Source organism: Schistocerca gregaria, chromosome X (assembly GCF_023897955.1).
Source record: "Schistocerca gregaria isolate iqSchGreg1 chromosome X, iqSchGreg1.2, whole genome shotgun sequence".
Classification (NCBI taxonomy): domain Eukaryota; kingdom Metazoa; phylum Arthropoda; class Insecta; order Orthoptera; family Acrididae; genus Schistocerca; species Schistocerca gregaria.
The window spans coordinates 140,172,792-140,187,244 of record NC_064931.1 but is presented as its reverse complement, the minus strand read 5'-3'; the positions used below and the strand labels follow the sequence as shown (position 1 = coordinate 140,187,244).

At 41.3% G+C, this 14,453-nt stretch overlaps 1 protein-coding gene across 2 annotated transcripts in view; it reads left to right on the top strand.

Moving 5' to 3' along the window:
- LOC126297897 (uncharacterized) overlaps positions 1-14,453 on the top strand; it is a 302,392-nt gene that overhangs the window by 208,744 nt on the left and 79,195 nt on the right. The window contains exon 3 of one of the 2 annotated variants that reach the window (XM_049989206.1): positions 2,671-2,831. The exons of the other annotated variant lie outside the window; for it this stretch is intronic. Within the exon in view, the coding sequence (XP_049845163.1) occupies positions 2,671-2,831 (161 nt within the window). The remainder of the gene's footprint in view (positions 1-2,670; positions 2,832-14,453) is intronic. 2 annotated transcript variants of the gene reach the window in all.

Below are 14,453 nucleotides of genomic sequence, written 5' to 3'. Positions count from 1 at the left end.
CATTTTTTCTATTTTAAATTAGTCTTTCCGTCTCTGTGATAGCTACCTGATCCCATTTTTGTTTTTGTTTTTTGTTTTTCTTCCATTGTACTTGCATCATGTTTTGCTGTTTACATTAGCAGGAAGCTTAGGTAGATAAGTTGGTGAAGGAGGAAGTAACTTTCTGAAGCTTTATACATTCTAACAATTTTATTTAATTATTAGATGTTGCTAAAAGTACAGTTGAAGAACTGGATGCCTTTTCTTCTATTTGAGCCATATTTATTTTCATATTGTAGCTGTCCTGTTCACCCAGTAGGCTGTAAGGCAACTGATTATTCTTCCATTTCATAGTAAACTTACACAGACTGCAGTATCCACTTTCAGTTGTCCTGGTGCTCTTATCTCCATCTCTATTTCTTTCTCTGTACCTATTTGCAAGCTTCATGGTGGCTTCATTGCAGTCACTTGACCCTGTGAAATAATAATCAGGACTCAAAACATTCATATTAAATCTATTCTGTGCCAACTGAATGATTTTTAAGGCTCATTGTTGTAAATAATCAATGTTGCAGATGATGGAATAATCATTTGTTTAATTGTTATGTAAGTCCTGTCATGAAGCAGAGTCTTCAGGGTCTGAAACAAGTCATGTTATTTATCAACAATGAGAAGAATCCACTGTGGGCTAGTTCTCTAAAGCGTACTAACAACAGATTGTGACTAGTGTTAGTGTACTCACATTTCTGTAAGTCTTTGATGGTCATTAATGGATATTAATGTTTCATAAAGTCCTTCAGTGCATTCAGAACAATTTTCATCTACTGAAGTCCGCACTTGGCGGCTATGAAGCTTTGTTGCGAATTTATGGGTGGACGTGCTTCAGTTTCAGTCATATCAAATTTAAATTGATTAATTTCTGCATGCAAAAGTATCATAAAACATTTTTGTTCCTATTTGATGTTAAATGACTGTTGCTGAAAAGAAATTTCATACACAGTTTTTGTAACATTTTACATATGAATGCCATAATTTAAGGATATCCGCAGATGGGCCCATCAGTATCCATTCCCACAAGCTTTTATATGCAACAAACTGTTAATGTGGAAATGTGTGCAGATATCCACATCCATGTAGACCCCCAGTTATTTGTAATATTTTTAGATTACTTCATATATTTGTTTGAGGAGAAAAATGGCTCCAGTGAAAAATCCACTGTTCCCTAATTTGGATGCCGATTTATCTATTACTTCATACTAGACATTTATGTTACTATACTGTTATCAGAGACCAGTATACCTGAAAAATTCAAAGCTTGTTTAATATGAACATTAGTGTTCACCAAAATTTATATCACGGAGTCCAAATATTCTTATAAATTGTAGGAGTGGTGACTAATGAAGATTTATTGTACTTTGGAATTTCCTGTTCTGCTGTCAACTGGCAACCTGTTGTAGATTCTTGCAAGACCCACATTATCTAGTTTCGCTGTAGTTGTAAAGAGCCAGTCGAGTGTACAGTGACCTTCAGTAACAAGCAGAATATACAGAGAATAGATAGTGTCTTCACTCAGACTGAAAACCTCACATACTTCAGTGTCAAGAGATGCTTTTGCTTTAAGAATACTTCCTCATATTAGTTATGAAAGGTCACGAGGGCAGCATATTTTAGCTATATACACTCTGTTATGTACACTGATCAGCCAGAACATTATGACTACTGATGTTCTATCAGTATAAACCTATCCAGGCAATAGCAGCATCAGCTGCTGAGGAATGACTACTAGTCAGACACAAAGTGCATGTAATATCAGTGAGTGTGCTGTCCGTGTGCAGAATGGCGAAGACGCACAGTCTATCTGGGTTTGACTGGGGGAAGATTGTGGTGGCCTGGAGGCTCAGCATGAGCATTGTGGAAACTGCATGACTTGTCAGGTGTTCAAGGAGTGCTGTGGTGAGTGTCTTTAATACATGGCGAAACCAAGGGGAAACCACGTCCAGATGTCGTGGGGTTGGGCAGCCACTCCTACCTCATCAAAGGTGGAGCCTTCTGTGAAAACAGCCATGTGATCTACCAATTCAGCTGCACCCACTGTGCCACATTCTATACAGGCACAACTAACAAGCTTTGTTTACACGATCTGCTTCAGTTCAACGACTGCTTCGCAGCCTGTATGATCTGGATCCTTCCCAACAGCAACAGCTTTTCTGAATTGCACAGATGGGAAATCTCCCTGCAACATATCCTTAATTCCTGTAACCTCCCTGGCCTCAACATATGTTAGTGCCTGTCCCCCACTTGTCTATCCCTTTCCATGCGCTCACCCCAGTACTACACACTTTACATCCCTCCCCACAGCCAGCACAGCCCTCCAACACTGACATTGTTAGCCTAGCAACTCTGTCCTGTTCCCCACCGTGCCCTTGGACAGTCCCATCACAGACAGCATTAGCATATTCATCACCTCTTTCCTGCTATCCATGCCCCATGCCTCTTCTTTACCTTCACCACCCACGCCAGCCTAGATTGCTACTCATCATCTCTGATGCAGTTGCAGTTGTGCCTCAGCACCTGGAGACTACTGTGTGTGTGTGTGTGTGTGTGTGTGTGTGTGTGTGTGTGTGTGTGTGTGTGTGTGTGTGTGTGTGTGTGTTATTTAGTAACTTAATTTGCTTTTTTTTTTTTTTTCAGAGGAGTCTAACAATAAAAGAGAAACAGAGATTCAGGGACCAGAGGGACAGGAAATGACTGTGGAACTGAAAGAGATAACAAATGTAGATGAGCAGTCACGTTCATCATGGAAGGAAACATCATCCACAAAAGTTGGAAAAACATCAAAACTTAAAAAAGAGGTTTGTTTGACAGGTATTTTAATAAATTTGTGTGCGACATACAGCTGATGGAATGCGTGAGTATTGTTTGTTGAGGCAGGTGCAGATGTGAGGAAATGCTTTAATCCATTATGATAGAATTCACAATCCTTACACAGTTTTGTGTTTTGCAGTGGAAAATTCTAATGTATTGTAGTGCACAAACCATGTTCGGTTGTAAAAGTGGATTGCAACAGTGTCAGTCACAGACAAGCATGGGTGTTGTTCTACATAAAATAAAATGTAGTCACTGCAGTGTTGTGAGGGACCTGTCTGGCACTGTGTTAAATAGTTATTGCTGCATCACTCAAGTAGCAAGGTGTCACAAGCCTTTATACACTGGCGGCTGACAAAGTGCTTAAAGTATGAACCAAAAGATGTAGTACAGGCCAAACATTTGCAGCACAGAAAAGTATGTATACACAAACCATTTGTACTAAAATAACTTCTGACAGTACCATAGTTGTACCACAATGGTGCTGTATCACAAGGCCACTGTAAAGGATGCTGATTAAGGACCACAATTTGCATAAATGCTGGATGAGCCCTCCCTGAAGCTGTTCAGTCCTGGAGCCAGTGCATTTGCAGAGTAGCAGCTGCAACCACCAGTTGGTGGGCAGTTTGCCATTGCCCACTACATCACATCAGCCACCTTCAGACACTGTTGGCAGACGAGGCAAGGAACACACTGCTGCCTCACAAGGGACCTTGCAGGGGCTACTGAGCATGAAGTATTACCACTGGCAGAGGAGATTGTGTCGTGATGCCATACTCCATCAGCAATCCTGGGCACCAGTAAGACCAAAGGTAGCAGAATTCCTCATCCAAGTCTCTGCCGACCTTGACTGGGGTGCAGCAAGATGCAGTGATAAATAGAATTAAGTATTTGTAGACAATTTCTCTTGCATTACCTGGTGTCCATTCCACCATATCCGGCTGCCATCATCTGTATATGTGGTGTCAGAGCAGTGCGATGTCTTTTCAGCATGATGTCCAAACCTACAGCCTATGTTGTGAGTCAAGAGATTTGATTGTGTATTGTGGAGAGTGTATTTGTCATGGAAAGAGCTTGACTACCACACTATGTGTTGAGTTAGTTGGGTTAAAAGTGAGGTATCTGTGGATGTACCAGGCTTTAGAGGTAATGGTAAACAGGATTTGTTAGTACCTGTCAGATGTAAGCAGTGCAATTTCCTGCTGTATTATTCAGCACTATGTACAGTCAGTAGCAGTGTTACACTTCATATGCAAACATTATGGGCACATGGCTAGATAAAGACAGGGATGAAAATGGCTAATGATTAAGTGTAAGATTTAAGTTGTTATCCTTTGTTCTGTTGTGTTTATAATTGATTGGTTTTACAGAATGAGTAAAGATACAAGCAATGATATGGCAGCAACAGAGACGCAAGGAGTGTCACTGACAAAGCCAGTGCATATGTTGTTGGAAAAGTTACCACAATTAACAGTAGTTAATAGAGAGATGCATGGTCTATTGGAAGCTCAATCACCACAGTGGGGTGTAGATCTGTCAGTTGCATCTCTAGTTGCGCCTTCTTCTGCTAAATCGACCAAGCATGAGCAAACATTTGTTTGTGTTCTTAAGAATTTGGCAGAAAGGTTGGACTGATGTGGAGCTTTTAATCGTAATTTTGTGCCAATGATGTGTTGGAGCAAAATACAATTGGCATCCCTGCTCATGCCTGTGCGTAATGTGTAACTGCCAGAAGTTTCATTGTTGTATGTCTGTTAGTTATTGTTCCATGTTTGATTGAGTAGAATGTCATGTCGCACAGTTTGCGAATTTTAACATGGCAGACTTAGAGGAGCAATGTGCCTGCATTAAATTTTATTAAAAACTCAAAAAAAGCTTCACAAAAAGGCACCAAATGATGCAAGAAGCCTACGATGATGAGTGCTTAAGCCATACTCGGTGTTACGAATGGTGCACACAGTTTAAAAATGGTTGGACAGAAATTAAAAATGGCCCTCATTCAGGACAGTTTTCAACATCTACCAATGATGCTCATGTCAAGGATATGAACAAAATTGTGGGTACCAATCAAAGACTGACTGTCCAAGAGATTGCAGAAGAAGGTAATATTAACATTTCAGTTGGATCATGTCATGAAATCCTGATACAGCATCTCAGACTCCATTGTGTTGCTGCCAAGTTCGTCCCACAGGTCACAAGGAGAAAGACCATTGCTTCACAGTCTGTAAAGAGCTTTTGCAGTGCACAAATGAGAGAAAGGTGTACCTTAAGAGAATCATAACCGGTGATGAGACATGGGCCTAAGGTGTTGAAGCCAAGATTCAATGTTCACAGTGGATTGTGAAAGATTCTCCAAGATCCAAAACAGCTCACCAGGTCAGATCAAATGTCAAACCCATGCTGATAGTTTTCTTTCACTTTGGAGGCTTAGTTCATCATGAATTCGTGCCACAGGGCAAACTGTTAATCAGTGGTACTATTGGGATGTATTACGACACCTACAAGAAAATGCCAGAAGAAAACAGCCTGAAATGTGACAAGACAATTCATAGCTCTTTCATCACAATAACACACCCTCACATTCATCCCTGTTGGGGCATGACTATTTCACAGAAAATGAAATCACTGTGCTGCCTCAACCTCTGTACTCTCCAGACCTAGCTTGCCCCTGTGGATTTCTTTTTATCTCCAAAACTGAAAACCCCATTGGAATAATGAAGATTTGCAATGATAGATGAGATAATAGAAAATTTGCAGACAATGCTTCGCTTGATCCAGCAAGAGACATACCAAGTTCCAGAATTTTTTGAACAAACCTTGTACTTAAGAGTTGGGTAGGATGCAGTAGTGGCTGGAGTAATATTACAGGAGGCTCAGCAAAGGGTGCTTGGTGCATTTTTAAGGGGTTTACCTTCAGAGTGAGTGAAGACAGTTCAGACAGAAGTTCTGGTTTATTTGTGTGCAGCCATTAGGTTAGCAGTAGAATGCAAGGAAACTGATTGTTGACCAGATTAGAAGGCAGGCATGGAGTATTTTTAGCTGATATAAGGGCGGACAGGGCATGTGGAGGCAATGTCGCCAGCCACAAAACAATCGAAGTAAAGGCAGGTGTCAATATAATGACAGCAGTAGTTTCAGGGGTAGTGGATCAGGGAAAAACATGTTAAATGCTGCAGGGAACCCAAAGTCCATCTATGGGCATTTGCAGTGAAATTAGGTGCTTTGAAGGCATATACAGAGATGAATTGTGCGATGGAAGGATTAGTGGGAGAGAAGAATTGCAGGATGTTGTGAGACACAGGACACATTTGTCATTGCCAGTAGAGATGTGGTGAAACAGAAACAGTGGAACCCATCACAGTATAGGTTATGCCGATTAGGGATGTCAGACCATTGGAGTCAGTAGAAATATGTTTCTAGAATTAGTGCTGGAGGACCAGCCCAAGATAGCATTTTATTCACTATGGGGACATTATCAGTTCAGGAGGAAGCATTTTGGATTGAAAAACACACCTGTCATGCTTCAGCGATTGTTGGATGGGGTCCTAAGAGGTTTAAAAGAGTGTCGGTGTACGATATTGCAGGATGAAATTTGTGAGTGACATAGAGCAGCACAGACAGGAGGTATTCTTGAGATTTAGGGCCACTAATTTGACACTGAAATGTGATTTTGTGTTAGAAGAGGTGGCATATCTTTGTCGCATAATTAGTAAAGATGGGTTAAGATAGAGCCGAGGTCAGCGAAGGCCATGCATGAATTTCCTATGCCTGAATTGGTGAAGAAACTGCAATCATTTCTTGAAGTTGCAAATTATTATGGGAGGTTTGTAAAAAGATTTGTGGATATTAACACAATTAGAAGAAATGTTCAGAGTCTGTGTTGTCAGCAAGCATTTGAGAAACTGAAAGAAGATTTGATGGTAAGTGCAGTTTTGGTGTTTCCTAATTTCAAGGGGTTTATTCTGTCATGTGATGTGTCCAACAGTGCACTTGGTTGTGTGTTGACTCCAGAAGTTGAGTGTGTGGAACATACAGTAGCCTATGCATTGAGACATATGAATACAGTGGAAAAGAATTACTCTAGAACAGAAAAAGAAATGTTGAATCTTATGTATGTATGGAATCCCTTACTGTGTGTTATTTCTGTGGGAGGAGGTATAGAGTCATAATGGATCACGTAGTGTTGAAATGGTTGCTGGGTTTGAAGCATACATCTAGTAGACTGATGCAATGGCTGTACAGTTGAGTGAGATATATTGTGATACAGACCTGGGGAAAATCATGGAAATGAGGATGAATAAAGTAAAAAAGTGATGGGATCACAGAAAGAAGGTAATGAACTTATGGAGTGGCAAGCAGTACAGAGGATGGATGACAGTTATAAACAGTTTTGTAAGAAATTGTAGTTTTGTGTACATGAGTGTGCGGTAAGCTGCACAGCAAGAGTGCTGCAGTGGGTCATGTTGGCCTCCTTTTACTCTGAAAGGGATGATGAAAAAATTCATTATGGGGTATCAGGGATATGATGATGTAGAAATTGTGTCATCAGGAAACATTGAGATCTAGTCATCTATGATGACGATTTTACATACGGGACGACTGAAACGTTTTCAGAGGAGTCCAAAGCTTATTCCAGTTGTGTAACTGGGAAAATGAAGGAAGGAAAAGGAAGATGTGGAAGACGAGCAGGTAGATGCAAACGAGCAGAGGCGAGGGATCTCTTATGTGTTAAGACCTAGAGGATAAGAAAAAGTGTATGGTTTCTTTTGTATAAGTGTAATATATTGTTGTAGTTCAAGCGAAATGGATTGCAGTAGGGTTTTTGAGGGGGTGGAAAGGGTAATAAAAATCCCTTTGCTCTTGTTTGATGTGTATCCAGTCAAATGGGGACTGCTGAAGAAGTTTGTCCATGTAAAGATGCAGCAGTTGTCAATTACGGATAATAAAATCAGGTATGCAGAAGTGAAAGAAGCAGAGTTGCAGATGTGCTGTGGGGGAAGATCACAGTTTGTCCAACCAGCATTGTGAGGGAAGACCAGAAAGTGTGTGCATTGAAATTATTGTTGGGACAGAAAAAGAGGGAAAGATTGTATGAAAGAAGTACTCAGGCATGAGTTGCACTTCCAGCGGGCTGAGGCACGCTGGTTGTACTCTATTTACGATAAAATAATAGCAGTAGCCAGTTCCTTGAGTAGTGCAGCAGAAAGGATAGAGAGGAACAGGAGTGCATTAGTGATAAATGGGATGTCGTGAAGTTGTGGGACCTACCCTCTGACTACTTGCCACAATCTCAGGAATGACAAAACTGAGCATTTCTCAGCCTTAGTTGTATTGTCAGAGGAGCCTGTAAAGGTGCTACCAGACATGAATTTTACTATCTTAAATCAGACTTAGAGACCAGAGTTAATTCATTCCATACTTAGAACTTATTAACAAGCATTTGGGATGAATCTTTGTGGGGATGCTTATGGAGCCTGTAGAGTGATACAATGACATGACTAGTACCAAAAGGGGACCCCGTTCACTATTGTCATGGTGTGCCAGAGCAACACTTACAGTGTTATGCGTAGTCTTTATTTTAATGTACAAGAAGTGAAATGATGGACAGAACCAACTGCTGTTTAAATGCCAGTGGACTAGATTCCTAGACCATAGGAGGCAACAGAGCAAATTGTAAATGCAGGTTAAGCAGATTGTGGATGGGCCCGACGAGGCCAAGAAGAAACTATCGGAGCTTAGGATAAGCAGTGCATAAGAAAATAATAGTGGTGAGACTGAAACTGAGCTGAAAGCAAAATAGGTGCATTTAGGCCAGCTACCAGAGAGCTTGTTGCTTTAGAGTGAATGAATGGAAGATAGTTTTCAGGAGATCCAAGGGACTGGATCCTGCTGTTGGAGAGGGCAATGAAGTGCACCAATCGTATTTGCTCATAAATAAATGAAGCTAGAAAGAGAGGATGACAGCAGCACCATCCACTGGCGAACACAGGTCTTGTGCTTTATGAAATATAATGTAGCCATTGCAATGTTGTGGAGTGGCCCTGCCTAATATTCACTGGAAATAGTACAGCAGTACTCAAGCAGTAAGGTGTGAGAAGCTTTTCCATACTGGCAGCTGCTGAAGTGTTTAAGGGATGTGCCAAAAGGCTTAACATAGGCCGAACATGCATAGCACAGATAAGTATATATACCCAAGCTAGTTGTTCTAAAATCACTTCTGTCAGTACCACAGCTCTACTACCATGGGGCTGTGTCATCTGACCACCATATTGGATGCTGATCTAGGACCACAGTTCACATGTACATCTGGGCAACCTGCCCTAAAGCTGTTTGATCATGGAATTGCTGCTGCAGTGGACCAACACTGGCCCAGGATAGCAGCAACAACCACCAGCACTGGTGTCGGGCATCAGTGCTAAGTCACTGGTCAGTTGCCTCCCGACACTGTGAGGAGGTGAGGAACATGCTGCCACAACACGAGGGGCCTTGCTGCGGCTGCTGACAACAAAGTAGCACCACTGGCGGAGGAGGTTGTGTCACGAAGCAACTGTCAACTGATGCCACACTCCGTCAGTAATCCTGGGAATGAACAACACCTGAGACAGCAGAATTCCTTGGCCAAGTTGTGGCATTCTGTACTGGACAGTGGCAGGATACACTAATAAAGAGTATTAAATGTTTGTAGACTGTTTTTTCTGGCATTTCCTACAATCTTTCTAAACATAGTGAGCTACCAACACTATTTCTGTATTTATTGTTCTATTTTTATTTGAAAATCATCCAAAGGCCCCTGCAATTTTTATGTTATGTTGAGGATCCTAATCTGGATCTCGAGACGTTTCAGTTTGAGAACAGTGATGCACCTGGAGTTTCTCATGTTGAGATAGAATGTTGTTATAGTCTTGAGAAAGAAATAAAGTATGAACTGCATAATCTTCAAAAACAGCTTTGTTAAAAATGCCCCATCTAGGTGAATGCTCTATAGAATGTAAGAGAAAGAAATTTCTGTGGTATTGTGCCTCTATTTTTTTATATGTCTCCAATACTAATTTAAATCATTCATCAAACATAGATAATGAAACACCCTACCTCCCCCCCCCCCCCCCCTTATGCATTCTCTCTCTCTCTCTCTCTCTCTCTCTCTCTCACACACACACACACACACACACACACACACACACACACACACACACACATTATGAGGCACATGGTCAATGTTACATGTGTTTACAAATAGCATTGTCTACACAGCAGTGGTGCTAGTTCTGCTGTCTCCATCACAGCAGGGTTCTTGACATTGCTGTCATTCAGTGTAGCTATTTCACTGCAAATTCTTAGTTCTGGACATAGACTGGTTTTGGGTTATGTAACGTCCACTGTTCAAAGTGCCGTCAATATGAACAAGAGGTAACCGAGACGTGTAACCAATGGCACCCCATACCATCATGCCGGGTGATAAGCCAGTATGGCTATGACGAATACATGATTCCAATGTGCGTTCACCGTGATGTTGCCAAACACGGATGTGACCATCATGATGCTGTAAACAGAACCTGGAATCATCTGAAAAAATGGCGTTTTGCCATTAGTGCAACCAGGTTTGTCGTTGAGTACACCATTGCTGGCGCTCCTGTCTGTGATGCAGTCATGGTCTTCAAGCTGATAGTCCAAGCTGCTGCAAACATTATCAAACTGTTCGTGCAGATGGTTGTTGTCTTGCAATCGCCCCCATCTGTTGACTCAGGGATTGAGACGTGGCTGCACAATCCATTACAGCCATGCGGATAAGATGCCTGTCATCTTGACTGCTAGTAATACGAGGCTGTTGGGATCCAGCACAGTGTTCCATATACTCTCCTGAACCCACCGATTCCATATTCTCCTAACAGTCATTGGATCTTGACCAACGCGAGCAGCAATGTCGCAGTACGATAAACCGTAATCGCGATAGGCTACAATGCGACCTTTATCAAAGTCGGAAACGTGATGGTACACATTTCTCCTCCTTACACAAGCCATCACAACAATGTTTCACCAGGCAACGCCGGTCAACTGCTGTTTCTGTATGAGAAATCAGTTGGAAAATTTCCTCATGTCAGCACATTGTAGATGTTACCACCAGCGCCAACCTTGTGTGAATGCTCTGTAAAGCTAATCATTTGCATATCACAGCATCTTCTTCCTGTCATTAAATTTCGTGTCTTTAGCACATCATCTTCGTGGTGTAGCAATTTTAATGGCCAGTAGTGTATAACTTCGGATTGCTGTCACCTTCAGAGTGGCCATGTCACCCCTCAGCTTTATTTTATCTGATTTTAGTTAAACTATGTATCTATCGAATCTCTCATGTGCAGGCTGGCCCCACACAACTGGAAGGCCTGTAGTGATGCAATGTGCGGACTCTCTTACTCGAGTATGTAATAAAATGGAACACCTGCAGCCATTGTTTCGGTTTTATTTATTATATAGCTACCACTTTATGTGATTCAGTACATTTGATGTCATTAACAAATAACAATTGTGACACTCAGGGCTTGGCATGACATCCGTGTTGTTGGAGCTGACACACGTGCCCACCAGTTAATGTATTCAAAGGTTTGTGCCAACTGGGTTCTTCAAAGCCTAATTGAGGCACATAAAGAGGAAAGAAGGAACATGTGTACTGAGTTTTTGCTCATTATGACACTAATGGTGACAATTTCTCATCAAACATTGTCACAGGCAGTGAAACATGGCTTCACCACATTGAACCTGAAACAAAACTGCAATTTATGGAGTGGCACCACATATTGTCTTCTTCAAAAAAGTAGTTGGGAACAGTACCCTCGGCAGATAGTCAAGGCTATAGTATTGTGGGATTTTGTAGGAATTATTATCTCCTCTCTTGTGGTCAAATGATCAACTACAACATCTACTGTGAGACTCATAGGGAACTGAAGAAATGATTGCAGCACGTTTGTGGCCACTAAAATGTGAATGCAGTTCTCCTTCTCCACGATGATACGAGGCCACATGCAAGTCTGTGCATCCAGGAGGAGATCACAAAACTTAGTGGGATTGTTCTTCCTCATCCATCATAATGCTTGGATTTTGCATCTTCTAACTTCCATCTCTTTGACCCAGTGAAGGACTGACTCCACAACAAGCAGTAAAGAAATGATGGGGAAGTTATTGATGCAGCAAGAACATAGTTGAGATGCAGACCAGTAGAGCAAACCATGGTGGCAAACAGGCTTCCACATGAAGGTAGTGTAAGGCCGTAGAATTGGAAGGAGATTAACATGAAAAACACGGTTTATAGCCATACAATTGGGGAATAATGTGTAGTATTTCAACTGTGAATAAAACAATCCTGCCCTGAGAAGAAAATGAGTTGGATCACATACTGAAGCACCTTCATACTTTGTTAGAGCTGTGCCTGTTGTGCCACAAACTGCCAATCAGTATCAGAAATGATTTTAAGTTTCAGCTCAGACTGACACCATTAGCGCATGTGCTTTTTCTGGCAAACAGGAGAAGTCTGAGAGCTTTCAAAGTAGTTGGAACTCAAGAATTTTGAAAGTAGGGTATATACATGAAAGAATCCTGCAAGACGTTCAGATAGAGGTTTCAAAAGTTGATTTTAAACTGCCAGACAAGACAGGTAAAGAGCCTAACCATAGTTAATTGGTTCTCTCTCTCTCTCTCTCTCTCTCTCTCTCTCTCTCTCTCTCTCTCTCTCTCTCTATTCATTTAGTCAGTTCCGACTCTTCATGACCCCATGAACCACATCACGCCACTTTTTCCTGTCTTGCACTATCTCCCGTAGACCTTCCAGGTTGGAACACATTGCTTCTGTGATGCCATCGATCCATCTCATCCTCTGACATCCTCTTCTTCTAGTTCCTTCAGTCTTCCCCAGTATTAATTTTTTTTCTTTTTTTTTCCCCCAGTGAGGCATGCCTTCACATTGTGTCCAAAGTAGATCAGCTTTTCTTTTAGCATTAGACCTTCCAGGGAGAAATCTGGTTTTATTTGCTCCAATATTGATCTGTTGGTTCTCTTTGCAGTCCATGGAACTCTAAGAAGTTTCCTTCAACTCCATAATTTGAAGGAGTCAATTCTTCGCCGTTCAGCCTTTCTAATGGTCCAGGTCTCACATCCATACATCACCACTGGAAAGACCATAGCCCTCACAATACAGATCTTTGTTGCTAGTGTTATACCTCTGGACCTTATAACCTTGTCAAGGTTTGACATTGCCTGTCTACTGAGCAACAGGCGTCTCCAGATTTCATGGCTGCAGTTGCCATCAGCAGAGGTCTGGGAACCGAGATAACTGAATGTGGTCACTACCTCCATGGTTTCTCCTGCAATATCCCACGAATTGGTAGGTGTACTTGCCATAATTTTCTTTTTCTTCACATTCAGCCTAATCCCGGCCTTTTCACTTTCATCTTTCACCTTCAGCAAGAGTGTTCCCAATTCTTCTTCACTATCTGCCAACAGGATCGTATCATCCACGTACCTGAGGTTGATTACATTTATTTCACCTATTTTAATTCCTGTTTCTCCATCATCTAGCCTTGCATTCCTCATAATGTGTTCTGCATACAGATTGAATAAGTATGGTGACAGTATGCAGAATTGCCGGACACCTTTCTGAATCCTTATCCATTTCGTTGTTCCATACATAGTTCTCACCATGGCTTCTTGGTCAAGGTACAAACCCATGTTTTTCAGTGTGTTCCATAATTTGTTGTGATCGACGCAGTCAAAGGCTTTGGCATAGTCAATAAAGCAGAGGTTCACATCTCTCTGGAATTCTCTTACTTTTTCCACCATCCACCGAATGTTGATCTCTAGTTCCTCTTCCTTTCCTAAATCCAGCTTGTTCTTCTGGTAGCTCTCGATCTAGATATTGGCGAAGTCTGTTTTGTAAGATTTTCAACATGACTTTGCTAGCATGTGAGATAAGTGCGATTGTTCGGTAATCTGAGCATTCTTTAGAACTTCTCTTCTTTGGAATGGGGGTGAATACTGATCTTTTCCAGACCTCTGGCCACTGCTGTGTGATCCATGTTTTTTTTTGACATATTGAGTGCAGCACTTTCACTGCATCTTTCCAGTGACTTTAAACAAGTCTGCTGGTATTTCATCATGTCCTCTAGTTTTGTTATCAGCCATATTTTCAAGGGCCCACTGGATTTCACTCTCCAAAATACCTGGCTCTAGTTCTAAATTAACATTAACATCAGCAGTAGGAGCCCTGTCATTTTGTTGTTCTTTCTTGTATAGGTCTTCTACATATTCTGCCCATCTTTCCTTATCATCCTCTGCTTCACTCAGATTTTTCCCGTTTCTATCTTTTATCATTCCAATTTTTGCTTGGAATTTTCCTTTAATTTCTCTAATTTTCTTATAAACATCTCTTTTCTTCCTCATTCCATTACTATCTTCAACTTCGTTGCACTGTTCATTAAAGAATATATTTTAATCTTTTCTACCTAATTTCTGAAAATCTTTGTTTAATTCAAACATAGCTGATCTACCTTGATTTTTCCTTTCCTTTATTCTTATGCAACTTGTAGTGTCTCAACTGATAGCCATTTAGCCTTCTTGCTGTTCCT